General features: G+C 51.5%; 9 protein-coding genes across 9 annotated transcripts; 3 read left to right on the forward strand and 6 right to left on the reverse strand.

Annotated features, from left to right (window-relative positions):
* Positions 1–905: 905 nt before the first annotated feature.
* Positions 906–1,154, reverse strand: DEU56DRAFT_717806 (uncharacterized protein; the record flags this gene model as incomplete). Its single annotated transcript, XM_041347629.1, has 1 exon — positions 906–1,154. A coding segment is annotated over one exon (249 nt), but the record flags the coding sequence as incomplete, so codon positions are not given.
* Positions 1,155–1,613: 459 nt separating this feature from the next.
* Positions 1,614–2,607, reverse strand: DEU56DRAFT_843866 (uncharacterized protein). Its single transcript, XM_041355084.1, has one exon. It carries the CDS (start codon positions 2,530–2,532, stop codon positions 1,807–1,809), a length of 726 nt encoding a protein of 241 aa, XP_041200945.1. The 5' UTR covers positions 2,533–2,607; the 3' UTR covers positions 1,614–1,806.
* Positions 2,608–2,726: 119 nt separating this feature from the next.
* On the forward strand, positions 2,727–5,007 carry DEU56DRAFT_905551 (uncharacterized protein; the record flags this gene model as incomplete). The annotated part of the gene is made up of 12 exons (XM_041356727.1): positions 2,727–2,993; positions 3,036–3,167; positions 3,220–3,331; positions 3,545–3,617; positions 3,680–3,734; positions 3,881–3,916; positions 3,999–4,131; positions 4,153–4,208; positions 4,295–4,412; positions 4,460–4,658; positions 4,685–4,826; positions 4,879–5,007. The coding sequence occupies exons 1-12, from the start codon at positions 2,778–2,780 to the stop codon at positions 5,005–5,007; spliced, it is 1,401 nt and encodes a 466-aa protein (XP_041200946.1). The 5' UTR covers positions 2,727–2,777.
* A 316-nt stretch (positions 5,008–5,323) lies between these two features.
* On the reverse strand, positions 5,324–9,049 carry DEU56DRAFT_215697 (TPR-like protein). Its single transcript, XM_041345108.1, has 2 exons — positions 8,727–9,049; positions 5,324–8,669 (listed from the first exon to the last, which is right to left on the reverse strand). The coding sequence occupies exons 1-2, from the start codon at positions 8,730–8,732 to the stop codon at positions 5,484–5,486; spliced, it is 3,192 nt and encodes a 1,063-aa protein (XP_041200947.1). The 5' UTR covers positions 8,733–9,049; the 3' UTR covers positions 5,324–5,483.
* On the reverse strand, positions 8,919–12,659 carry DEU56DRAFT_215699 (uncharacterized protein). The gene is made up of 6 exons (XM_041345109.1): positions 12,295–12,659; positions 11,923–12,222; positions 10,106–11,847; positions 9,911–10,055; positions 9,328–9,860; positions 8,919–9,266 (listed from the first exon to the last, which is right to left on the reverse strand). Exons 1-6 carry the CDS (start codon positions 12,533–12,535, stop codon positions 9,105–9,107), a joined length of 3,123 nt encoding a protein of 1,040 aa, XP_041200948.1. The 5' UTR covers positions 12,536–12,659; the 3' UTR covers positions 8,919–9,104.
* Positions 12,660–13,414: 755 nt separating this feature from the next.
* Positions 13,415–16,772, reverse strand: DEU56DRAFT_843929 (uncharacterized protein). Its single transcript, XM_041355085.1, has 4 exons — positions 16,693–16,772; positions 16,032–16,638; positions 13,757–15,974; positions 13,415–13,710 (listed from the first exon to the last, which is right to left on the reverse strand). The coding sequence occupies exons 2-3, from the start codon at positions 16,611–16,613 to the stop codon at positions 13,758–13,760; spliced, it is 2,799 nt and encodes a 932-aa protein (XP_041200949.1). The 5' UTR covers positions 16,614–16,638; positions 16,693–16,772; the 3' UTR covers positions 13,415–13,710; position 13,757.
* Positions 16,773–16,819: 47 nt separating this feature from the next.
* On the forward strand, positions 16,820–19,741 carry DEU56DRAFT_843934 (heat shock protein 70 family). Its single transcript, XM_041355086.1, has 5 exons — positions 16,820–17,064; positions 17,117–17,181; positions 17,234–17,429; positions 17,482–18,864; positions 18,913–19,741. The coding sequence occupies exons 1-5, from the start codon at positions 17,023–17,025 to the stop codon at positions 19,579–19,581; spliced, it is 2,355 nt and encodes a 784-aa protein (XP_041200950.1). The 5' UTR covers positions 16,820–17,022; the 3' UTR covers positions 19,582–19,741.
* Position 19,742: 1 nt separating this feature from the next.
* DEU56DRAFT_975179 (uncharacterized protein) lies at positions 19,743–23,989 on the forward strand. Its single transcript, XM_041359574.1, has 9 exons — positions 19,743–19,975; positions 20,039–21,152; positions 21,216–21,844; positions 21,904–21,982; positions 22,035–22,464; positions 22,516–22,610; positions 22,670–23,316; positions 23,376–23,499; positions 23,551–23,989. Exons 1-9 carry the CDS (start codon positions 19,814–19,816, stop codon positions 23,703–23,705), a joined length of 3,435 nt encoding a protein of 1,144 aa, XP_041200951.1. The 5' UTR covers positions 19,743–19,813; the 3' UTR covers positions 23,706–23,989.
* DEU56DRAFT_985379 (uncharacterized protein) lies at positions 23,985–25,211 on the reverse strand. Its single transcript, XM_041360066.1, has 6 exons — positions 25,048–25,211; positions 24,783–24,988; positions 24,644–24,730; positions 24,523–24,593; positions 24,402–24,462; positions 23,985–24,347 (listed from the first exon to the last, which is right to left on the reverse strand). The coding sequence occupies exons 2-6, from the start codon at positions 24,894–24,896 to the stop codon at positions 24,273–24,275; spliced, it is 408 nt and encodes a 135-aa protein (XP_041200952.1). The 5' UTR covers positions 24,897–24,988; positions 25,048–25,211; the 3' UTR covers positions 23,985–24,272.
* Between the last annotated feature and the right edge of the window lie 335 nt (positions 25,212–25,546).

Genomic DNA, 25,546 nt, shown 5'->3' on the forward strand with positions numbered 1-25,546 from the left:
GCGAGTTACCGGAGAGGTCTCTGATTGGCTGAGAGCAATCCTCGCTAAATTCTTCTATCGAGCCGTCGTCGAAAACGCGGCCTCCAAACCATAATCTACTCCCAGATTGGATTATTCCACGTTTGGCTATATTACGGTGCCATTCTGCACGTTTGCGGTTGTATGCCTCTAGGTACTGTTTTCGGACCCTAAAGAAAATGTGGTCGTCGACCCATTTATCTAAAGGGCCGATGCCGTTGTGTCGTAGGATCTCGACACCAGCATCTGCTACGAGCCCGTAAACGCCGGCTGAAGGTGTTGAACCAAAGGCTGTGCATGTGTCAACGCAGAACTCGTTGTCTGCTGTGCGTACTATGGCAGCAGGCCATTGGGATGGATGTAGCGGGACGGTGCGATATGCTTCGGCTATGTCCCTAGTTGCTACTTCGGAGCCTGGAGGGAGTCTCGAAATAAGTAGATAGATGATTGAAAACTTTCCCCAAGTAGTGGGGAAATCATTAGCATCAATAGATGAATTAATAGATGGGTTGGGGAACTTAGGATCAAAGGAATGTGGAAACGAAAAGTTTTGTATTAATCTAAACTTGCCTGGCTTGCCAGGCTTAGGGATAATGGAGAGCGGGGATGATTGAAATGGTCCGATGAGTTTTGAGAGAGTGTCGGCAGGAAAGGGTCCTATATAGCGTCCTTTCTGGAGTTCCTTATGTATGTTGGCGTCGAATTGATCTTTGTATGTAATGATGGATTGCTTATTAGGGGGTGATTGCGTAGAAGCTATAGTAGGAAAATTTAACTTAAAACCAAACCGCAGACCTTCTAGAACTTTCGCGAAACGCGGCAAGAGACCGGCATCCTGTAGTGCCTTGTTCCAGGCCTCTGCCTTGTATGGTGTGAGCGGATTAAGCCTTCTGCGCTCTAGGGCAGCGCTGGGCACCATGGGTGACAGCGCCGCACCCTGAGCAAACGTGACGGGAGTCGTGTCTGGCGCTTTCGCAACCTTCGTCCCGTTGCCAGGCTGTGCAGAGTTGTTTGCCTTCTTTGGTCCATAGAGCCTTGTTGATACGCTCGGCGATGGTGTCGTGCTTGCTATCCCATGTGAGCGTTGCTGAACATTCAATAGTGCGGTGGGGATTTCTTCCGAGACAGACGGCACAGCAAGGGAGCGGTGTGCTGGGGTCTCGAAAGGTTTTGAGTTTCTTATTGGGTTTTGTATCAGGGGATGCGGGCGGTGAACGCTTCTGAGAGCTGACTGTGCGATTGTGCGGTTGTTGGGTTTTGCTGGTCATTGTCGTGGTCAAGGCACGAGACTGGATGAGCGGGGATGCGATTTCCAGGGGGGGGGATTGCGATGAGATTCGCGATTATGAAAATAGTTGAGTAAGGTGGGGGGTGTTGTTTTGGCAGAGATTGGTTGGTAGCGCGTGTTGGCCGTTGTGAGAGCCATTGGTGGCGTTTTGAGCCGCGATGGCAAGGGTGATTGGAAACCCAGGGGTTGGGACCGAGCGTGATGTTCAGTTGTGAGAGGGTTGTTTGGTCGTGATGCCAAACGTTGTGTCAAAGCGATGATCGCAGATCAAGGGGATAGAAGTGAAAGTAAGAGAAAAGTATTTAGTGCGAGATCGTATCAAGTTTTATGATTAGAAGACGTACCTGAATGGATAACTGCTGGATCCTGAATTGGTTGAAAATCGTTTCTCGAGCTTCGTCTAGGAGATCCTGATTGATTCTCGCTAGACTCCAGCTGTTGGAACTGCCGATTGCTTGATGCCAACGGCGACGCTGTTGTGCTTGGTACAACAATAGCGCTCACTGCTTATGGACTTCGAAGTCGTGACGCCAACGATGATTTTGTAGTGCGGACCAGAAAGCGATGTGCATGTCTACTCTGTCATCGGGCCAATCGTTTTCTTTCATCAGCGCAATCATGCAAGGGGCTGCCTCGTTGAATTGTTCCCAGGTGAGATTCTCGTCCTTTACGACTTGTGCTTTGGGATCTCTCGCAGCGCCTGCTGGGATCCACTTGTGCATGCCGTCTGATGTGGGCAGCATGATAAGAGCGTCTTCGTCTGCCGTGAATACCGCTCGTGAGGCTTCTTCGAGGCCGTTGTTTGTAAAATAGAAAAGCTCGCAAAATTCTCCTGATTTCATCCTGCGAATAGCATACTGGCAAGGAAGGATAATGGGGTTGGAAGGAATGTCGATATTACGGATTGGAGCATATTTAGATTTGTTCTTCTTTCGTTCTTCTAAGACGGCGGCTTCTTGTTCCGCTAGGAGAGTTTGCTGGCGCTGGGCTTCAGCTTCCGCAGCTTGTCTACGTTCAGCTTCCGCTGTGCGTGCTTCTTCTTGTAGCCTAGCATCCCAACGGAGTTTGTCTGAGTTGTTCTGAATGCGCCATAGGCTGGCAAGAATGTCTGCTGCTTGTTGTTCGTCTACTGTGTCGTTGATGAGCTGTGCGCGTGCTTCCGCGTGTTCGTTTGACTCGAAGTCAGGAACGATGGCCAGATTAGGGTTCTCCGCGAGGAGAGGCATTGCAGTAAATAGTTATTGTAAAGAAAGACTGGGAGATATGGAGTAGATAATACGAGAAATCTAATAACGAGCTGCTGAGGCTCGATTACCGATGTGGGTTGGAGCAAGGTGCGTTGTGCCACTCTGCTTACTCAAGCGTAGACTTAATTCTGCGCTAGCCTCGTGCCTCGGCTAGCGCAGAAAACCAACTTCCTACATCGTAGCCCATTGAATAATGATCATATGTGCATTCTTATTCTCGTGCCATGTCTGAGTTTGTTTGCATCTCCATATCGCCAAGCCTACCTTATTGTGCTCAAAAGTTCAAACAGAACCAGAACCACACGTCCATCCCAGCACATTACTCGCAAAAAATCCCTACACACACCCGCGTCAACATTAGCATCCGTCAGCGCTCCTCACAGAACTCGTCAACGTACGAGAATGGCTTCATGAAACCGCCCGCAGCAGCTAATGAGGCCGTGAGCCTGTCGAAGCACTGACTGAAACGCAATCCTTCACAGGGATTTGAGAAAAGCCTAGCTCACGCGCTCTATTCATTTGTTCGTGCTGGTAGATTGGACGAGGCAGTCAAATCATGCAGAAAAGCAGCATCAGCCATGGAGGGCTGCTACTGTCTCAATAGCGAACTATTGGTAAGTCAAGCTCCACGTCACATCGTATGTGCATCTTTAATCTACCCGATAGCAAATGAGCAACGAGATGACGACGGCATCGATGGCGCTGGGATGCCGAACGATGGCAGGGAAACCCACATCGAAAATTGTGGAAATCAACATGCGCGAGAGCAGCCCTGAATGTGCGCGCGCCATTCAACCGTTTGTATACCATCTTGTTAACATGCCTTGAAGTCCCGCCTCCCCGATCCAGAGTGCATTCTCTATGCAGCTCTTGTGCCCTGCCCGCAAACATTCAATGTCTTGAAGTCTGCATGTCGGATATGGGAAGACCATTTGTGGGCGCAAATCAGTATCTTATGCGAGGAGAAACAGACCGCAGACATGAGATGCAGCTGAGGAAGAAGAGTGGGAGAGGGAAGGAACATCTACGTTGGAAACACTAGGTATCGTTCACGTGAAGGACAGGTACGGTTTACATACATCCGTCTATTTTCCATGTGCTGACCCGTCAATTAGTCCTACCGCAGGCCACGCATTACATGTCTCTCAGCTGGCGATCATCGATCATCCTCGATCGGACAAGTTCGTAGCTCGTAACCTTTGATCCCGAATCATCAGAGTAAGTCGAAAAACGTGCGTTTGACATTCTCTAACAAAGCAGCAGGTATCCTACAATGACGCGTTTCTTCATGACGCGTTTCTTCGCCTACCTCTGCCTTTATTTGCAGACGATCGACATTCCAGTCCCGCCGCTCGCGACCCAAGTCATTCTTGAGGCTTACCTATAAGTGTTGGAGGTGAGAGTTTGTCCTTAGTCGGTTTGTTCCTCAATAATTTCCTTGCCAGGCTGCAGGCCAACGAGAGTTGATTGCAATGTATGCTGTCCCGCTAGGAGACAACGCAGTCGAGCGATATGCGATGTTCTTGACTTCGCTCGAACTTACAGCGGACGTCAACGATCGTCGATTAGCAGTGACTCGTGCGCGATAGCATGGTCTAGACGTTCACAAGAAGGCGGTCGTCGCTGCCAAACGAACAATTGATAGAGCATTTGAGGTTGGTGGGACGCGCATCTCACGAAACTCATGTACTGAACACTATTTGCCAGCTTCTACCACCAGTCTTTTGTTATTCCGTTGCAGGCCACTCCATCAGATATCGAGCTCCTGCTACTTCGTTCCAAAGAGTGGACAGCGTTCGAGGATGGAACGCATGATACTGCGCTGGAACAGGTGACCGTCATTTTGCGGTACTACCTAGGTAAGCTTATCGTCGAGGTTCTACTATATGGCTCAATATGGCTTCAGGTGCCGGGAGGGTTTTGCTTGCAAAGAACCTTGTGGAGATGCTTCCGCGTGAACTCCCCTCCATCGACCAGCCTGAGGAACGAGCCACAGAATACCTTAACTTCAGGCAGTTCTTTACGATCCAGGACAGTCTTGACCGTGTCATGGAGTGCCAGAACCTAGAGGTGTCGATAATGAACCGGAACACCAGTGCTGCTTGGTTAATTAACCAGGCTTACGATGCAGTCGTGAAACTGCTCAGATGATGCCAGACGAGACAGGAGGCCGTCACTCCCGCGAGTTAACTCGCATTCGGCAGATATACCTCCCCGAGCTTAATACTGCGGCTGCATGTCATACTCTACGCCTCTCGAGAGCATATCCCAGAGTAAGTATAACTTTGTATGTGGTGCCTGCAGTTTTAACACATCTTGGATAAGAATCTGAAGCGCGCATTGGAGCTTGCCAACACTGTTGCGGATTCGAGGTACAGGCTGTATAATGATTTCTTGCATATTGTTGGCTGGAGGCTTGAGGAGGCCTTAACGCAGTGCGCCGGGCGACAATAGTTGGCTTGGAAGGGGGTGGATCGGATCATGCTGTCGTAATTGTATGCATTCTCTTCATATTTGTTCACTAATCGATATCTTTATGCGATGCCGCTGGAATAGTGAACCCAAATATTGGTGGGCTGCGATGTCGTGGCTCGTCCCTTCTATGTATAAAGGATGTGTAGATTTTAGGATGCTCTGCATCCTATGCCACGAAAAGTCTTCAGTAGCCGCAGAGAAATATATTGTCAAAGAAAAGCCATGCACCAGCCCATCACACGAAGTCCTATGTCAACAGCTGTTTATCTGTATGTTTGAGAGAAAAAAAAAGTATTATCATTCAATGAATCGGTGTTTGTAGTACTAGTACAGAACGGAAAAAAAACAGAGTATCGTGCAGACATGATTTTAATAACTGGGATCTAGGTGGGACAACAGGGTAATGAAAGCATTCAGGATAACATAGAATGCAACAACATGACGGATCAATCAAACTAGACACCCATGTGAACGAATACGATCTGCTGTTCTAGTGGAATCTTCTTGCGCAACGATTTCACAGCCTTGTGCAACGCTACCGCAGCCCGCGTACAGTCCAATCTCCCTGAGCCATCGACCAGTTTGCGGTAAAAAACGGATACAACCTGTCGTGCAACCTCATCGTCGACAGACCACATGGAACCTATCACACTGCGAAATCCAGAGAATTGCATCGCCGCAGCGAGATGTATCGCCTCGTCGGGACTCTTCTCATGGCCCACGGTAGTGTGGCAAGCCGATAAGAATGCAAACTCCGGGTTCTGCCAGTTGGACCGGATGATTTCCTTGATCATCAACGGCCCATCGCGCATCGCGAAGGAAGAGTCAAACGATTGTGTCCGGTGTGGCATTCCATGGCAAGCTAGATGGAGCCACTGATTATGGTGTAGTGCATCAAGTGCACCCTGTACTGTTGCGTCGCCATCATCGAGTGATGTGAAGGAGGCGACGGGCCCGAGACACTGGGCGACGATGGCTAACTCCGGAGCGACATGACGGAGTTCCTTCCCTCTGTCCGGATTCGCTTGACCGATGGCGACAAAATTTTGTGGGGACACCTCTTGAGAAACCCGCTGTCTTGCACGAATGAGCGTCGCTAAAGTAGGGGTGTAGGAGGAAATATAAATGTCAGATAAGTTGTTTTTGTTCTTCTCGTACGGTCCTGCTGCATGTAGAGGAAGAAGCGTGAACTCGGCAGTGGGGCACCACCAGATACGCGAGCCATGGTGGATTTCAGACGCCCTAAGAGCTCGGACCACGGGGTCAATAACACAATCCCATAGCTTGCGGAGGATGCTGACAAGTTTGGGTTGACAATCAGAAGCGCCAAATGTCTCTGCGAGGGACTGAAACTCCGAAGACAACTCGGAGACTTCAGTCTGCAGGATATCGAGTGGAACGTGGGCAGGATCTTGTGCACTGAAGATAATCAAGGCGTCACAACCATATCGGCTTGCATTGACGATGATGACAGGGCCTTCTTCAGCAGCCTTCTGCAGGTTGGAGAAAAGGGGAGGCAGGAGAAACCGAGAAAAGTCAGGCAACATGCGGATGCGGGAGACGACATCATTCCATTGGATGGTCAGTTGTCGGATTTGTGGGGACTGCTCTCCAGTAGACTGATCGAGCGAGCTACGAAGGCCAAAGCTCAGCTGATTGAACTCTTTCTCCAAGGCTGCGCCGGTGTCACCGGACAGGGAAAGTTCTTCGAGCGGTGAGCGTAAGCGTGCCAACTGGGTCCAGAATACGGCACGGCCTTGCTCCACCAGTTCCACAGCAGTTGTCAGTGCACCATGACGAACACTGCACGAGAAAGCGTCCATGGCAAGTGAAGCTGTGGCCATCCTCATGACATCAAATAGATGTGGAGAAGACTGCAACATAGTGACATGCTGATCTACGAATTTCAATGCGGTTTGATAGGCAAGCAATGCAGAGTTATGGTTCATCTCTTCGGCAGAGGTGGCCCATGACTTGGCAGCAGTAAGATCTCTACGAGATACTGCATGGGATAGGTAGGAGAGTTGCACGTACACCCTAAATGCTTCATCCAGGTCAGATTGGGTGCCCCGATGTTGGAATCTGTTAAGAAGGCTGTTGGCAAGGTTGATGAGAGTCCACGATCGATGAGAATGACCGGGAGGACGAAGGAGTAGTGCAGCCTGATGGAGCTCGATGGCCTCATCAAGGTCAGACTGGACGCCCCGCTGCTTGAATCTGTCTTGAAGGCTGTTGGCAAGATTGATGAGAGACGCTGATCGATCAGAATGACCGGGAGGACGAAGGAGTAGTGCAGCCTGATGGAGCTCGATGGCCTCATCAAGGTCAGACTGGACGCCCCGCTGCTTGAATCTGTCATGAAGGCTGTTGGCAAGATTGTTGAGAGGCACTGATCGATGAGAATGGCCGGGGGGACGAAGGAGTAGTGCAGCCTGATGGAGCTCGATGGCCTCATCAAGGTCAGACGGGACGCCCCGCTGCTCGAATCTGTTTTGAAGGCTGTTGGCAAGATTGTTGAGAGACACCGATCGATCAGAATGACCGGGGGGACAAAGGAGTAGTGCAGCCTGATGGAGCTCGATGGCCTCATCAAGGTCAGACGGGACGCCCCGCTGCTTGAATCTGTCTTGAAGGCTGGTGGCAAGATTGTTGAGAGACACTGATCGATCAGAACGACCGGGGGGACAAAGGAGTAGTGCAGCCTGATGGAGCTCGATGGCCTCATCAAGGTCAGACGGGACGCCCCGCTGCTTGAATCTGTCTTGAAGGCTGGTGGCAAGATTGTTGAGAGACACTGATCGATCAGAACGACCGGGGGGACAAAGGAGTAGTGCAGCCTGATGGAGCTCGATGGCCTCATCAAGGTCAGACGGGACGCCCCGCTGCTCGAATCTGTGTTGAAGGCTGGTGGCAAGATTGTTGAGAGTCATCAATCGACGAGAATGACCGGGGCGACGAAGGAGTAGTGCAGCCCGATAGAACTCGATGGCCTCATCAAGGTCAGACGGGACGCCCCGCTGCTTGAATCTGTGTTGAAGGCTGGTGGCAAGATTGTAGAGAGACGCTGATCGATCAGAATGACCGGGGGGACAAAGGAGTAGTGCAGCACGATAGAGCTCAATGGCCTCATCAAGGTCAGACGGGACGCCCTGATGCTTGAATCTGTCATGAAGGCTGATGGCAAGATTGTTGAGAGACGTTGATCGACGAGAATGACCGGGGGGACGAAGGAGTAGTGCAGCTCGATGGAGCTCGATGGCCTCATCAAGGTCAGACTGGACGCCCTGATGCTTGAATCTGTCATGAAGGCTGATGGCAAGATTGTTGAGAGACGTTGATCGACGAGAATGACCGGGGGGACGAAGGAGTAGTGCAGCCTGATGGAGCTCGATGGCCTCATCAAGGTCAGACGGGACGCCCCGCTGCTCGAATCTGTTTTGAAGGCTGAGGGCAAGATTGTTGAAAGTCATCGATCGATCAGAATGACTGGGGGGACATCCCTGCAAGGCCGCTCGACACTCTTGCACACTGTCTGCTATGCTATCACCATCATCAGTTACACGAGGACTGTCATTGGTCAAGAACACAGGGAGGATGGAGCCTAAGAGCGCTCTGGCAATTGGGTGAAGACGACGCTGTGCCTTTCATGAATCATGAGTATAAAATTTAGGTGGATATGTTTGAATTGCAATGCGCACACACATAGAAATTCGAGCACTGAAACCTGGAGAGGAAATGGTGTAGTGAGCGCTGAAATTGTATGTGTAATAAGAACTAGTAGCAAGTAGTGAGGCCTAAGGCCTGAGGCTGTGGCATTGGTGAATTCACGATTACAGCCGTGTGCACTATAGAGGAATACAGGAAAAGGCAGTGGGATGACGCCAACACTGAGCAGAATATAGTAGGCTTGGTGAAGAGACAACGAAATATGCCCGTCTATACTTCATCGTGATGTCCAATAGCTAGGTGACATTCAGACTGCGTTATCCATGAGGACGGCAAACTTGCTGTGCTTCATCAGGGCTCAGGTCAATATGGGGTCATGAGAGGTATCAGATTTCGCTCTGAAGATGTGACTATCGAGTCGCGCCCAGACCCAGCTTCGTGTTCTTGATGATGGCTGTCAAAGGCGCATCAATCCCAATGGACGCATTGCCACCAATCCTGTCTCCTTCTGCCCACCCCATCGAAGCAAGCATCCTGAACCCAACATTCGTTTCTCCGATCTTTGGAGCAGCCTACGAACGGGGAATGAGAATGTAAGAGCTGCGTTTCATTCAAAATGGAGGAACCCCGTACCTTGCCAACTTCATCTCCATCTTTGTGTCGAGGCACAGTACTAGTATTATTATCAAATCTGCCGCCGTGTCTCTTCATGACTTTCTTGACTTTATGTTCATCAACAGCACGGGTCTTCGTCGACTTGATGAGAGTGATATATCTCCCAGCTCCCTGGCCTTTACTCTGACTCTTGAGGTTAAACGAGTTAGCAAGCTCGTGAACCTCTTTCCTCGACGCCTTGTTCATCGGAGGAAGTACCATGTTGTTCTTTCCGCCCACATCACTGATGAAGCGGCGAATCTGCTTCTCCAGTGACACCATATCGACGATGGCATTCTGAATTTCAGCGAGCTCGCTCGGATCCATCTTTGCAGCTGCCCGCATCGCCTTGCGCCCCTTCTTCCCGCCTTTCTTTGGAGAAATGGGATCTACGGCGTCGGCAAGACGAGCCTGTTCGCGAGCTCGTTTGAGCTCAGCTTTCTTGGCTCGATCTTTCTCCCATGTCTCTTGGAGCTCGGCAGGTAGTTCCTTCACCTTGTCTTTCTTGCACTCTGAAAATCGATTAGATGACTGATAGACGCGACATGACAAGAGCACCCACTCGCGGGCTGAAAGCTGAAGGATCCGTCCAATTCTTCGTAGTCATCGACGTGGTCAAATTGACCATTGTGGATTGCACGGAACAGTTGCTTGCGCAGTTTGCGGTCTTTACCGCCAACTATACCGCTGTGCATTTCGAGCATTTCCTGTACAGGAGGTCAGCCCTTGTGGGGTGGAAGGAGGGAAATCGAGATACCTCTATTCCTGCGATGTAATCATTGTCAGAATCACCTCGATTCCAACGCGGGAAAGAAGCATCCTCCTCATCCTCATCCTCCTCTGAATCACCCCCAGGCGCAGCTGCTGCTGGCTTCGTCGAGCGCGATGCCTCGCGGAGTCGACGGAGTCTCGCCTTGAAGTTACCTCCCGGACTGAGGTCATCGTCATCTGACGAATCCTCCCCTTCGTCAGAATCACCCAACGGTAAGGGTTCATGAGGTTTTCCACCCTCCGATTCTGCAATAAGCATCTCTTCCTCCACTTCAAACACTGCTTTTTCTTCCGTGTCTTCTTCGTCGCTCGTGCCGCTATAGGCGCCATGGGAGTCGCTTCCGTCGTCGTCTTCCTCGTCCTCGATCCTCATCCGCTGCTCGTCCTCGATATCATCCATCGTGCGATACCGCGATCCCTCCGCACTCATACTGTGGACGAAGCCTTTCATAGCCTCCAAACTAGGCTCAAGATCCGGGTCCAGATCCATCCCTCCCAATCCATTAGACACTTCATCAACACCATCGTTTTCCGGAACACCACTTCCATCTCCATCTTCGTCATCGTCACCCCAATCAATGTCAGAATCACCCCTCCGCCTAGTCTCCCACCGAACATCCTTCCGCTCCCGTTCATCAGCATCCCTCAATCTCGCTTCAGAAAGTATCGCGCCAAAAGACCCAAACATCGCATGACGCTGGGCGCGGTTACGCGCTACTCGAGCGTCTTGTCTCCTAGCTTGCGCCCTCGCTTTTGAGCGATCGCCAGGAGTGAAGACAGGTCTCTGACGAGACTGGTTCTTCGCGGTCGGGGTACCGAACCCGAACGAAACGGACGAGAACTGGGGAGCTTCGCTCGCAGCGGGTATTCTCTGACTATCGATTGTACTTTCCTGCGCCACGGGCACTGGGTGGATTTGCATCGGATTGGTGGTTCCTGTCAACATGGAATTCGTGGGCAGCCGTACTCGGGGAATAGGAGGGACAGGCGAAGCTCGTCCTGATCGTGGGTGCGGTGCAACATATACGATAAGTTCGTCATCTTCTCCAAGAGGAGCGCTGCCCCAGGCGGGGGTACGGTCGAAAAGCACGGCATCACTAGCAGAGCGATGCGCAGATGGTTTGGTAGGTTCTGTATCCACGTAGAATGAGAATGTAGGGGTGTCGTCTGCTGGGAGACATGCTGGAGAAGCGGTGGTTTCATCGGAAATTAGGATTGGTGCTGTGGGAGACTGCGGGGGTGAGATGGGGTCTAGTGTATCGATGACTATTTCTATGTCATCGTCTTTAGTTATCACTAGGGCAGCTGTTGAGGGCTCTAGCATAGTGTTGCTGTGTACAGTAATCGCGGTCGTCTCGCTGACGACTGCATCGGCGGGTTCGAGGACAGATTTTTTGGGCGTTATATCTGTATCTTCGTGCTGTGGAACTGGATGAGATGAAGGAATCCCGACAGAATGTTTTCCCTTGCTATATACCCCAGTGAACACCTCCTCAGATGATGAAGAAGCGGCTTGTGGGACTCGAGCCTTGGCCGAAGCCTTAGCAGTACCAAGCTTAGGAAACATCTTTCCCATATCAGCAAAGTCTACCTCCTCCAATTCCTCCTCGCGATCAGAAACACCATCTTCTGAGGATGATGACGACGAAGGTGGAGGGGGGATATCGACTCCACTGAACACGCGAGTAACGCGATCTGCAGTAGGAACATGACTCTCTTCACTCGGACCTAACCACCGCCCAACGTCCAAAAAAAACTTCAGAACAAACCACAAACACCGAAAAAAACACAAGAACAACATACCGGCACTTTCAGCCACAGGCTGTATGAGATCTTCCAGTTCATCGAATAACGTCTTCTTCGTGAGCACTGCTGCGACGAATATGACAGGTTTGAGGAAGTTTGTGTTTCGGTCATGATTGGTGCTGTAGCCGAAACCTGGTCGGGGAGCGTCGGATGTTCCTCGTCCTCTGCCTCTGCCTCTGGCACCCATCCCTCGGCGGGGCGTAGTTCCTCCTCGCTGAGGCGTACCTCCACCTCGCTGGGACGTACCCGACCCAATTCCCCCTCTACCGCGTCCCCCTCCCCCACCTCTCGATACATCTACACAAACAAACACCAAGACAAGATAAAACATCAACCCTGGTGAATCGTGAACCGTGATTTCATACGCACTGTTGGTGTTGGTGTTAGATCGTGGTTCTTGCCACACCTGAACTACGACATCCATCTCGTTATGGGGGTAGGTGCTTCGAGGTCCAGGAGTGTCGTCGCTATGACCATGACCATGATCACGATCTTGCCCGCGTCCTCGTCCTCGTCCACGACTACCTCCTCGTCCGCGACCACCTCCTCGTCCACGACCTCGACCTCGAGGGGACCCGCGCCCACGATTGTTGTTGTTTTCTCCAGGCATAGCGATACAGCGAGTTATCGTACAAAAGAATATTGATACAAGATCGGTATTCGGTTAGATATATGGATGACTAGGTTTGAATTCGAATGGGAGAACGGTGCCGTGCTTGATGAGAATGCCGCGGGGTAACTTGGGATGCCGCGGTAACTATTTTCCATAAACTGATCGAATTGATCAAATTGCCAATTTTGAATTGAGACATCGACGTCGAATATACATTTACATTTACATTTCAAGTACACGGTACGTATGTAGAGCACGAATCAGACCCTCAAGCACCTGAAGCAGCCACGAAAAGAGAACCTGAATCATCTACTAGGCTAGGATATATGGCAGCACATTGAACTGTCTTGTCCTTGTCCTTGTCTTCTGGCTCTTCTACCGTGACTGTGTCCTCTCGACGAATCTACACAAACGAAACGTCAGAACAAAATAAAACCCCTGGTTCCATACGCACGATTGGTTCTTCCAGGTCCGGCGTTATGACCATGACCATGACCATGACCATGACCTTGCCCGTGTCCGTGTCCACCACCACCATGACCATGAACTTGCCCGTGTCCTTGCCCGTGTCCGTGTCCACCGTGACCACCACCACCTCTTCCTCCGCGCCCTCGGCCATGGCCTCGAGGGGATCCATGCCCATGCCCACGATTGTTATGATTGTGTCCTCCAGGCATATCGATACAGAGAATGAATCGTACAAGAAATACGATACAAGGAGAATAGATGACGTTGTTGTTTCAAGTACCACAGGCGCCCTCTGAGAATGCCACGAGCATCTCAGGCTGATAAGAATACCGCAGTAACTAAACACCGAGCCAGGCTAGCGCTGGACGCATCGAACAAACCAATCGTACAATTGAATACTATGGTCCTGGGACGTATCGGGATTGGGATAACGCGTACATCAACATCGAATATGCATTTTACATCTCAAACATATATATGGAGCACAAATGAAGCAGAAAACTTATACAACTCTGCATGAAAGAGAACTCTGGATCATCTAGACTATATGACAGGTAGATGTACGATACCAAGGCCATGAGCGATGATATCCCACAAAAAAAGAAACAGAAAAAGCATAGACAGAAAAAAAAAAGAATTCAAGAAACAACGGAACTCAATTCACAACATAAATCCTTCGTACATCACACACATATTCCTACCCCCTGACGAAATCAGCAACCCACACCACACAAACCCACAAACACACACCTCAACCAGATCGTGGAGGGGGCGGCAGATACCTCCGATCATCCCTAGGATCCGGTCTATACGAAGGCCGTCCATACATTCTCGGAGGGGGCGACCGCGGCGGCCTCGTATCCCTATCGTACGCAGCCCCATACGGCGGACCACCGTCACCAGGCCTCTCTCTCGGCGGATACTCCCTCTCAACCCCAGCAGAAGCACTACTAAACGGCGGCGGAGGCCCACCGCGCGACTCATAGAATCCACCGCTCGTCCCGCTCCCTGGTGGCGGCGTCGCAGCAGAACGAGGAGGTGGGTAATCACCCATCGACATCGACGGTCTGCGAGGCGAGTAGTACCCACCACCGCTGTACGGTGGGTCCTCGCGTGCACGCTTGAGAGGTGGTCGGATATCGTCTAGAGAACTGTTCGCTCCGCCTCTTCTTGGCGGACTCGGGCTGCGCGGACGGACGCCACGGACAAAGGGGGGATCATTATCTGGACCTGTGTAGCGGGGACGCTCGAAGTCTCGGGGTGGATACGAACGGTCGTCTACGGGGGGCGGGTACCCATCTCCAAGGCGCGAGCTCAGTGGACGGGAAGAATCAATAGGACGGACTGGGGAACTGGGGAACGGTGCTCTCCGTTCCGGTTCACGTGCTTCCCACCTGGGAGGTGGTGGTGCGTCGCGGTCATACCGTTCTCTCTGGGGCTCTCTATCATAGGGTCTCCACGCAGGCTGACGAGACTTGTCATCATCGGCAGCTCCATACCAGTCACGCCGCCTATCGAACGAGTCTCGCTGATCAGCAGTCGCAAACCTTCGGTCCGAATCAGCTTCGAATGGTACGTCCGCCCGAGGTGGTGACCGCGGAGGATAGTAACTCCTGCCTCGAACGTCCGAAGGAGGTGGGCTGTAGCGACGAGTATCCATGGCATCAGAGCGCCTATCATCACCGAACCCTCTGTCAAGGTCCGAGCGGAAAGGTGGTCTTACGTCTGATCTCTCCCGTGAGAGATCCCTTGCACGGAGATCGCGCGTGTCACGAGCAACTGGTGGTGAATCTTTGGGTCCACGGAGGTCATCCCGAGCGACAGATGCCGCCCGAGGTGGTGCCACATAACCACTTGTGCGAGGGGGAGGAGTTGCTGGGCGTGCAAAGTTATCGTTGACAGGTGGACGAGGACGGAGGTCAGCAGGAGCAGCAGGACGATCACTCAAAGGCAGTACACGTGATGGTTCTACAGGGCTAGTACGGGCATCAGAAGCGGCAATAGGTGCATTTGATAAGCGCTCCTCCAAGCTCGGTTGGTGGGTGACACGGTTTTCCACTCTTGGAGCGCCAGGCTGGCTGATACGATCTTGGAGAGAAGGGACTGGTTGTTGAGAAATTCTCTCTTCAAGAGGTCGAGAACGATCAACATCCACAGGAAGTGGTGGACGTGCCACATCGGTGGGAGGAAGGCGAGCAGGTCTGTCATCGGGTGAAAGCGGAGGTCTTGTAGTGCGATCTTCAGAACTATGAACTGAGCCAGCGACTCTCGTTTGACGATCGTCAAGGGTGACTCGACTAGGACGATCGCGGTCATCAACCATCATACTGCGAGATTCACGGTCATCAACAGGCGGTCGCCTATCATCGATTGATGGGCGTGGACCGCGATCGTCAGGGCGCGTCTGAGGTGGGCGCCTGTCATCCAAGTCGTCTTTTGAATCAAAGCGGCGAGGAGGGGCGCTGTCAAATGGATATCGTGGCTCATAGTGGCGTTGTTCTGGGGGAGGTCTGGGAGCATGGCTCCGTCCATAGGAACGACCACCGTATTGAGGACGGTCTCTGTCACGATCACGACCCCATTCACGTTCTCTTTCACGTTCTCTTTCCCTGTCTCTGTCTCTGTCTTTATCAAGGAAAGCTTGATCCCTTGGAGGGAGTCGAGGGTCATTACCGTTTGGGCGTGTATCGAGAGGACGGCGTTCTGCATCAAATCGGACCCTTCTGTCGTCCAAGGGGAGATCACGAGAGAGTCCGTCTTTGCCATCGTAGGTGGACTTTGGTGCTGAAGAGTCGACTGGAGGGCGAGTGGTATACTCACCAGAACGGTCACCAAGAGTACGAGGAGTGTCAATCTTGTCGCGATGGTCGCCTGGAGGATCGATGTTATCTGGACCTGTTGACATCTTTCTTTCGAGTGGAACTTCAACCTTTTTTGCAGGTTTTTGACCTCCAGGTGGGGGAGTTGTCTGAAAAAAGAAACACGTGTGAACAGGGAGGGTTAGGGTGAGACCAAAAATAAGCACATTAGCGGTCAAAGAAGAATTCCTGACTACGGGTGTATCCGTAGGCCTCCTTGTTGAATCTGAAGGAGGGATTGGGTCGTCAGAAGAGTTATCGTAAGCAGAGTGATTATAATAATCTTGAGGAAGCTGTTCTGGATGTGGCGGGACCTGAGATGAAGTTGGGCCCAAATAGAGGCTAGCGAGAGCAGCTGGCTGAGGGATTGCACGATAGAACTCGTGCTGACCTTCTTTGATGACAGATTTTAAATTTTCAAGTACTTCAAGATCGTTTTTGCCTGGGGGTAGCATGACTTGAGTAGAAAAGAAAGGTGGTTGTTGTTGTTGTTGTTGTTGTTGCTGTGCCTGTTGCTGCGGATGTGGTCCGTGCGCATGAAAATTGTAGCCGAAAGATTGGAAGTTGTTGTTGGTGTTGGTAGCCGAAGTTGAAGCTCCAGAGAAAGGAGAAGACATGAGAGCAGGTTCTTCACTTGGTAGAGGGACAAGGAAGGAAGTGTTTGGGTCCTCTGTGAAAGTTGTGACTGTTCGTTCGCGGTTATTGACGTTGTTTCGGCCCTTGCGCTTTTTATTTTGCCTTGCTGACATTTTTTTGGGGTCCGAATTGGAATGTCTAGTCAAGATCGATCAGTTCGATCAACAATCAAAGGTGAAAAGCATGCTTTACCAACGAGGCAGAGGGTGATGAGAGTAAAGAAGATGGAGACTCTTCCACTTTTATCCAAAATCTGATTTCAACTTTATTCGTTCTCACTTTAGTCCACATTATTTTTACATCTCTACTATGATCGTAACCTAGTTCAATGCCATACTACCAAGCATGTTAGCTGCACAGAAAACTATCGAACTTTGTAGAATAATGGTGAAATTTCCTAAAAGAGATATCAAAATGCGCATCTATCAATCACCTTCAATTTGCATTTAAAAACAACAACTCAAGTCCCTCCAGCCGCCATCGTTTCATCTTTCATCCTTCCTTAGACTTGTTTTCAAAGAAATGTCTGTCGTCGGTGTCGACTTCGGTACGCTTCACAGCAAGGTTCCTTCTTTCCCATCTTCGCTTAGATCATCTACTCACTCTTTATCCAAAGATCGGTGTAGCAAGAAATCGCGGTATCGATATCATTGTAAACGAGGTTTCCAATCGTGCAACACCGTTAGCAGCTTCTTTCCCAGATCCTCGTATTCAGCTCATCTCTTTTATCTAGATCTCTCGTCGCATTTGGCCCAAAACAACGTTCTATCGGTGAATCCGCAAAAACTCAAGAGACCTCAAATTTCAAGAACACAATCGGAGCTCTCAAGCGTCTCATCGGTAGAACACTCCAGGATCCAGATGTCGCAGTAGAGAAGAAATTCCTCAATGCAAACCTCGTCGATGTCGGAGGAACAGTCGGCGTAGAGGTGAGCTACCGATAATCAATTAATCCATCTCATACTCATCTTTTCCATCTAGGTAACATATCGCGGCGAAAAGCAGACTTTCTCTGCTACACAGCTTGTCGCAATGTATTTCGGCAAGCTGCGCGATATCACAGCAAACGAGCTCAAGACCGTAGTCTCTGATCTCGTCATTGCCGTCCCAGGATGGTTCACCGATATTCAGCGCAGAGCTATGATCGACGCTGCACAAATTAGCGGTCTCAACCCACTTCGTCTCATCAACGACACAACTGCAGTCGCACTCGGTTACGGTATCACAAAACTTGATCTCCCCGAACCAGAAAACCCACGACACGTCATGTTCGTCGACGTTGGCCATTCCACCATGTCCGTCTCAGTCGTCGCATTTTCCAAAGGTCAATTAGCCGTCAAAGCAGCCGCATACGATCGCCACCTAGGTGGTCGTGATATCGACTACGCTCTCATCCAGTACTTTGCCGCTCAATTCAACGCCAAATACCACATCGACGTCCTTTCCAACCCCAAAGCAACCTTCCGTCTCCTCACCGGCTGCGAGAAACTGAAAAAGGTCCTCTCAGCTAACAACGAGGCCCCCCTGAACGTCGAATCACTCATGAACGACATTGACGCCTCGTCCAAGCTCAACCGTGAAACATACGAAGAGCTCATCTCCGGCGTCCTCGACCGCATCGCCGCACCCCTCCAACAAGCCCTCGTCGAATCAGGCATCAGCATCGACGATATCGACACCGTCGAGCTCGTCGGTGGCACCACCCGTATCCCTGCCGTCCGCGCCCGCATCCAAGCAGCCCTCGGAGGCAAAGTCCTCTCCACCACCCTCAACCAAGACGAAGCCATCGCCCGCGGCGCCACCTTCGCCGCCGCCTTCCAATCCCCCACCTTCCGCGTGCGCGAGTTCCACGTGCACGACATCAACCAGTACCCGATCAAAGTGTGCTGGGAACGCGCTGCCTCCGACCCAGACGACGACACCGAGCTTGTCGTTTTCCCCCGTGGAAACGGTATCCCGTCTACTAAGATCCTTACGTTCTACCGCAAGGAGCCGTTTGAGATCGATGCAGAGTATGTAGAGCCTGCGGGTCTGCCTGGAGGTATTAACCCGTGGATTGCACGGTTCACGGCGAATGCTGTCCCGCCTTCGCCGAACGGCGATCTTACGTGTGTAAAGTTGAAGACGCGGTTGAATTTGCATGGGATCATGTCTTTCGAGTCTGCGTACACGGAAGAGATTGAGGAGCGCGAGGAGGCGATGGAGGTGGATGGTGGTGAGGCGCCGAAGAAGAAGCGGATTGTGAAGAAGAATGAGATTCCGTTCTCTACTCGCACTTCGTCGCTTGACCCGAGTGTCGTTGAGAAGCTGAAAGAGCAGGAGGCGGAGATGCATGCTGCTGATAAGCTTGTCATGGACACCGAGGTTTGTTTTATGACTGATTGTGTTGATGTGTGCTGATGGCATCCACAGGACCGCAAGAACGCGCTCGAGGAGTATGTTTACGACATGCGCGCCAAGCTCGACGAGCGCTACTCGTCTTATGTGCAAGCTGCTGAAAAAGAGAAGCTCAACGCGATGTTCCAAGAAGCTGAAGACTGGCTATACTCCGATGAAGGCGAAGACGCCACCAAATCCGCCTACGTCGCCAAACTCGACGCCCTCAAAGCCGTCGGCGACGCCATCGTCGCGCGCTACCGCGAAGCCGAAGAGCGACCCAAAGCCATGGCCCAACTCCGCGCAACGCTCAACGACTACATCTCCCAAGCGACCTCCGCCGATGACAAATTCGCACACATCAGCGAGAGCGAAAAGCAAAAAGTTGTCGAGAAATGCGCGACGGTGCAGAAGTGGCTTGATGACCAGAATGCACGGCAGGCTGAGAGGCCGAAGAATGTGGATCCTGTGCTGACGAGTGCGGAGATTTTGAAGAAGAGGGAGGAGGTGATTTATTTCGCGGTTCCGATTTTGACGAAGGCGAAGCCTAAGCCTGTTAAGGTGGAGGCTACGCCTGGGGGCACGCCTAATGGCCCTGGGACGCAGACGCCACAGAGTGGGACGCAGACCCCTGATACGGGGGCGCAGGGGCCGCCGAAGGGGGAGGAGGAGGTTCCTGGGCCACCCGAGATGGATGTTGATTAGAATGTTTGTGCCATTGTTTCGAGTCTGCGTTTCGTAAAATTAGCCGTAATGTAGGGGTTAGTTTCTGATTAGACCTTGATTCATGCATATGATGCGTAGAGCATATACAGTAGCGAAATATAGTGTACTACTATCGTTCAATGTCAATTTTCTTGCTGTCTATCGATAAACCGTTTATTGCCTTTTTTGGAATGATTACTTTGAGCTTCAACTTCCACGGCTCACCGCTAGCATGGCCCCTTCCGCTCAGGCGGAGAAACGACTGCTCTGGCATCCACGATGGGAGAACAAGTTCATGGTCGGAGGAGGCTCTCAGATGACAATGTACGAATGGGCACCCGACGAATCCCAAATCCGCCATATCACGTCACAAAACGACCTACAATTCATGAAGGTTCGCCCTCCACCCACTCGAGTAATCAATTCAACTCAAGATACTCTGACCCTTTCCCTCTAGTGTTTCGCATGGTCTCCAGACCCTACATTCGACGATCTCTTCGCTGTCGGTTCAGCATCAGGCCGCGTCGACCTCATCCGCCTCGAATCCACCAAACTCGCGCGGGGCGGCGTGCTCTCCAGCGGACCGGTCGTCACGCTCCCAGTACGCAACACCCGGTCGTGTAACGCTCTTGCGTTTTGTTCTACGGAACCTAATTATCTTGCTGTGGGTCTTGATAAAGTCCGGGGGGATGCGAGTCTTGTTATTTGGGATATCCAATCTGCTACTGCGCTTCTCTCGCCTACTAGTCTTCATGTGAATGGGGGTGGGGGTGGAGAAGAAGATGCGGTCGAACCACTACCACCAACAGCTGGAGTTGGAGTTGGAGCTGGAAGCACACACCCCCACCCCCGAATAGCACGCGCCGAACCCGGACCCGGACACCACCGCACCGACCCCCGCATCCTCCAACAACACGCCCCCACCGAAATAGTCTCCACCCTCGCCTTCCTCCCGCACGCAACGCACCTCCTCCTAGCAGGCATCTCCGCCCGCTGGCTCCGCCTCTTCGACCTCCGCACCCCCGTCCCCGCCACCACCAACATCGCAACCAAAGTCCACGGCATAGCGACTTCACCCCTCGACGCGCACCAGATCGCAGGGTGGGGCGATGGGGTCGTGTCCGTTTGGGATGTGAGGAGGCTGCCGGTGCCGCTTGTGACGTTTACGGAGAGGGATGCGGCTGCTGATGGGGCGAGGGTGCGCGGTGGGGGTGCTGGGGGTGGGGTTGGGTCGGGGTTTGGATCGGGGGCTGGGGTTGGGGTTGGGTATGGGTTTGTGAATCATGTGGAGTTTTCGAGCTCGAGGAGGGGTGTGCTTGCGGTGCATGAGAAGGATTCGGCGTATGTGAGGTTTTGGGATTTGCAGGTTGCGCATGGGGGGGAGAGTTGTTCGGATGGGGAGAGGTCGGGGGAGTCGTCGCTGAGTAGGGCTGCGGTTGGGAAGAGGTCTTGGGCGCCTTGGAATGCTGGTGGTGGTACTGGTGGTGGTGGTGGTGCTGGCGTTGGGTTGAGGCATGGTAATGTGGAGGCGCAGGAGGGGCTAGCGCTTGTTCTTTCTGATACGCGCAAAAGTATGTTCTTTCATGTTTTTTTTTGTGAGTTGTGCACGCACTGATATATGATCTTGATTGAAGCGACGAACTTTCGTAAACCTCTTGCGTCTTTCGCGCTCGTCCCGAGCAAGCAAGCGTTTTCGCTTACTTCGCAGGTTATGGTCGTGAATAGGGATGGAGATCTTGAACTTTATGCTGTGCATGATACGCCGAAACAGGCGTCGTGGAGTGCACGCGGGGATCTGGCGATTGGGGCTGGATTGGGGTGTAAGGTGCTCCCGGGCTTCGAGGACCGTGGGGTTCCACCACAGCCATGGGATATACACGTTCAGGATACGACGACGACTCGGGGACGCGGGAAAACGGTGAACTTGCCAGCGTTTGGGAGGGGCGATGAAGATGGATTCCCAGCTTTGGAAGGTAAGGGCGTGCCGTCGACACCGGTCAAGGCGAGGACATATAGTCCAGCTTCGTTTCGAGACTACCCGCTCGAGCAGTCTGAGCTGTCTGCGTCCCCGAGTAGTATTGGTGCTCAGACGGCTGCGAGACCTGAGGCTGCAGATGAGCCGAAAATAAAAGGACATCGACAAGTTGGAGAGAAGAGTTCACCGAGAGGGAAGCCTTCGATACGGAGCGTGTATCAAGTGGTGGAAGATGATATTTCGATGACGATGCGTCGGCGCACTATTCGTGGGTATGGGCTAGCAAACGTGAGTTGTATGCTTTTAGTGTCATGTCGTGTGTGTTCTGAGCATGATTTTTTTTTCAGCCGAAGCATAATTCTCAAGTCGTACAGGAAGACTCTTGCTCAGACACGACCTTGTCAGAGCTATGGGCTTGGATACATCGTGCGTTCCATTAGAACATCTCAACTCTAGATGTCATATTCAACTCCCACAGATTCCCGTGAACTCGTATGCTCGCCGACATCAAGATTACACGGGTATGAATTCTCAAACCAAGGGCTTTTGGGACTATGGGAAGGATTTGCAGCGCTGCCTCAGGTCCCTGAGTCGAATGCATCGTCTTTTAGCATCCTTGACGGCCTTTTGACTGTACCTCAAATTTCACCGGGGGATTCTAGTCTTTCTCCGTTATCTACTCCTGCTGCGCTCGACCCTTTGACGCGAATGAGACAGCAGCCTGATGATTTTGCGTATGGGGATTTTACTGCTGCCGTTGCTGCTCTATGTGCCCGACGGACATCGGGTTCGGGACGTCCTTGGAAACCTCCCGTGCGTAATACAGAGAAGCTTGAACAGAGACTGTTTGCGTTGCATCTCTGTGGATGGGGTGTTGGGGAGGAGGAGATGAGTCATAGGATTAGAAGGCAAGTGTGATTCATGTGTTTGTTGTGTTTATTGTTGAGCTTTTCCTGTAGGTGGGAGAAGGAGGGGCAGCAATCAAGAGCTGCGTGTTGGCTTGTCTTTGTGCGACAGTATCACAAGGCGCTGGAGTTGCTTATGCGGAGTGAAGGTATGCATATGTTTCGTTCTGACTGTTTGGTCTGTTTGGTGATTAATGTGATGTCCTAGATGAGATACACAATATCGTGTCAGGCACTCTTGCTGCACTTATCCCCAGCGCTGGCAGCACACCATCCAACGAAGTGCGAACCCACGCCGAGCGCCTCATCGTCCGCCTTGAAGATCCGTACTTCCGTGTTATGCTTACCCAGCTCACCTCCAAGGATTGGCTCAAGGTTCTCGAGGAAGAATTGCTTCCGCTGCGGGAGCGTCTTTCGATTGCCTTTCAGTTTCTCGAAGACGACACGCTCTCATCCTACCTCAAACGCACGACCGACCGGGCTTGTACACGCGGTGACATCGAAGGCCTCATAATCGCAGGGCTCACCCCTGTAGGCATGGACATCTTGCAGAGCTACGTAGACCGCACGGGCGATGTGCAAACCGCTGCTATCCTCGCCGCCCATGTATGCCCTGCCAAATTTGCAGACTCTCGGGCCGAGCGGTGGTTAGATACGTATAGGGACTTGTTGGACGGCTTCAAGCTGTTCCACCACCGCGTTGCGTTTGATGTTGAGCGGGGGCAGATACTGCAAGAGGCGGTGTTGGGTGGTGACTTGGCGCCGTTTGATTGGGCTCCAAAGCAGATTTTGATTCGGTGTAATTATTGTTCGAAGCCGATGAATCCTGTGTTGGGGGAGACACAAAAGGGACGGGTGGGTGCTGTTTTTTTTTTGTTGGATGTGGGAAGTACTGATGCTGAGTGATTTGGTAGCCTACTGCTTGTCCACACTGCAGTCGTGCTCTCCCGCGGTGTTCGGTCTGTTTGATGACACTGAGCATCGTTCCAGATTCCACGCGTGATGTTGAACTCGCGCACTCGCAGGCGGCCTACCAAGGTGATATCTTCATAGACAAATGTCGGAAGCCAGGCTGACTTGGTACCTCAGACACTATCGACGAAGCGATCGTCATCTGCCAGACATGTCGGCATGGCGGACATGCATCGCATATTCTTGATTGGTTCTTTGGTGAAGACGGTGCACGTTCGCGTGGTATGTGCCCTGTGGCGGATTGTGATTGTCACTGCGCGGATGAGTTCTAGGGCTTTTCCCCCTGGAGCTGGAGCCTGAGTTCGGTTTGTCCGCCTTGAGTCGGTGTCACTCCTTGGGGAACATCTGGTTCTTCACGGGACATATACATATTACAGTGCCTAATACTCGGGAATCCTACGAATTGGCTTTGCAAGTATTGGATGTCGAGTGTTTGGGGCGTATAATGGTTGATATTGTTATTCGTGCACGAGTTCGGAAGTAGACTATAGACATGCTCATTGTTAACTAGATGAAAAGATGGTTGTGCTGTGTCTCTATTAATGGCTATCGGTGGTATGTTGAGTAGATACGCAGCAGACGAACAAGACGAAACGAGTCCAGAATGTGGGGTCCTTGATGGGTTTTTCCTTGCCGCTAGTTCGTTCCGGTCGCTGAGCAGCATACAAGGGCTGCACAGAAATTATCGGATTCCGGAATGGGAAACACGCCCGCCCGAGAAAGACATCTGTTTGTCCCGTCTTCCATACGTCACGACGACTATTGGCTAATCATACAAGCATTCTTTGATGTACAAGTTAAAGCAACGGCAACTAGGTCTCATTACATTCCGAAATAACTTAGTTTGGCAAGAACTTCCAGTACTTCCTCTTGTAGCCCTCGACGCCTGGGGGAGGAGCTGGCTCAGTCACGATCTGAAGTGATGTTAGTCCATACAGCCAAAAATAAATCACCAGTGAAAAACAAACCGGGGTCCCCTTTCCGTTCTTGTTGAGAACACACACGCTGTCAATGTCTTGCTTATGGATCCTGTGGGATAAAGGGGACGGATGAATTCTCGGAACCACTGGAACTGAAGAACACACTTACACATAGTTTTCTCCATCCTCTGTGGACAACTGGAGCTCCTGAGGCACGTCCCTGCCTACGACCCTGTTTGACTATCATTTTACACTGTTAGCTCGCATCTATCAACATCAGATGGACTAACCCCATCATCGATCCAAATAAACTTCTGTTGCATAGGATCAAAGAGAGTCGCAAGACCCAAAACCTTGTTTACGACCAGGACCTTGATCTATAGGTGTTGATGAGCAAAGAAGCACGTTGCTGTAACGAGACAAACAGACGGTATCAGGGACGTCTTGGCCCACGACCTCATAGTCATTGTCCTCGCCCGCCATGGCGACATACCTGTCGACTTGAAACATATTCTTGATCGAGTATAGGCCGTCGCGGATCATTGTGCTAATAGTTGCTTGTGCTGAGTACTGAGTGGTAGAAGGGCTATTGATAGAAACTAATGGCAGAATCTACTGCACTTTTATACCTGGGTCTATACGCCGAAATCAGCATCGCACTTCGTTTGAGTCACAGTCTTGGGTCACGACTCACTTAGCTTTAAGCATATCATACATCAGATTCTATTGGAGCCTTCTTCATTGATGCTCGAGTATCATTAGGGGTTCGGCCTATCGTTCATGACCGCTACATTACGTAGAAAATGACCCCCCATCTTACCCCGTCATCCCAATTTCGAACAAGGGTACAAGTCGAACAGTCGCAGAAGTAGATTATCGGGGGTGATGACACCTTCCATCATGATCCAATCACTAACACATCGGCGGTTTCAACATTTTATCTCGCGCAAAATTTCAATCAAAATGCAATATAGAGTTCTCCAGAGCGTTCCAGGCTAGGTCTGGAATGCTCTAGCCAGGTCGAGATCTGCTTTTGATTGAAATTTTACTGGTGGCAAAAAGTGGTAAAATGCCCAAACCCCCGCTGTGTAACGATTGTCTGTGATGAAAATGGGTTCTGTTCGCATCACCCGTTCAGGTATTTTATGTCATTAGACAGGGTTATTGTATCCCATCCTGGTCATCGCGCGAAA

This window comes from Suillus clintonianus (assembly GCF_016758775.1).
Source record: "Suillus clintonianus strain FC179 chromosome Unknown DEU56scaffold_197, whole genome shotgun sequence".
NCBI lineage: Eukaryota > Fungi > Basidiomycota > Agaricomycetes > Boletales > Suillaceae > Suillus > Suillus clintonianus.

Bases quoted from the DNA above. Each gene is read 5' to 3' on its own strand.
- DEU56DRAFT_215699 (XM_041345109.1), bottom strand. From the start codon at position 12,535: ATGCCTGGAGAAAACAACAACAATCGTGGGCGCGGGTCCCCTCGAGGT. The intron at 9,861-9,910 runs GTGGGTGCTCTT...ATCGATTTTCAG, and splicing joins CTTCAGCTTTCAGCCCGCGA to AGTGCAAGAAAGACAAGGTG. The intron at 9,267-9,327 runs GTACGGGGTTCC...CCCCGTTCGTAG, and splicing joins ATGGAGATGAAGTTGGCAAG to GCTGCTCCAAAGATCGGAGA.
- DEU56DRAFT_843934 (XM_041355086.1), top strand. From the start codon at position 17,023: ATGTCTGTCGTCGGTGTCGACTTCGGTACGCTTCACAGCAAG. The intron at 17,430-17,481 runs GTGAGCTACCGA...TTTTCCATCTAG, and splicing joins GAGGAACAGTCGGCGTAGAG to GTAACATATCGCGGCGAAAA. The intron at 18,865-18,912 runs GTTTGTTTTATG...TGGCATCCACAG, and splicing joins AGCTTGTCATGGACACCGAG to GACCGCAAGAACGCGCTCGA.
- DEU56DRAFT_975179 (XM_041359574.1), top strand. From the start codon at position 19,814: ATGGCCCCTTCCGCTCAGGCGGAGAAACGACTGCTCTGGCATCCACGA. The intron at 22,465-22,515 runs GCAAGTGTGATT...CTTTTCCTGTAG, and splicing joins ATGAGTCATAGGATTAGAAG to GTGGGAGAAGGAGGGGCAGC. The intron at 23,500-23,550 runs GTGATATCTTCA...TTGGTACCTCAG, and splicing joins CTCGCAGGCGGCCTACCAAG to ACACTATCGACGAAGCGATC.
- DEU56DRAFT_843866 (XM_041355084.1), bottom strand. From the start codon at position 2,532: ATGCCTCTCCTCGCGGAGAACCCTAATCTGGCCATCGTTCCTGACTTC.
- DEU56DRAFT_985379 (XM_041360066.1), bottom strand. From the start codon at position 24,896: ATGATCCGCGACGGCCTATACTCGATCAAGAATATGTTTCAAGTCGAC. The intron at 24,463-24,522 runs GTAAGTGTGTTC...TTTATCCCACAG, and splicing joins GAGGATGGAGAAAACTATGT to GATCCATAAGCAAGACATTG. The intron at 24,348-24,401 runs GTTTGTTTTTCA...ACATCACTTCAG, and splicing joins AGAACGGAAAGGGGACCCCG to ATCGTGACTGAGCCAGCTCC.
- DEU56DRAFT_843929 (XM_041355085.1), bottom strand. From the start codon at position 16,613: ATGTCAGCAAGGCAAAATAAAAAGCGCAAGGGCCGAAACAACGTCAAT. The intron at 15,975-16,031 runs GTGCTTATTTTT...TTCTTTTTTCAG, and splicing joins ATTCTTCTTTGACCGCTAAT to ACAACTCCCCCACCTGGAGG.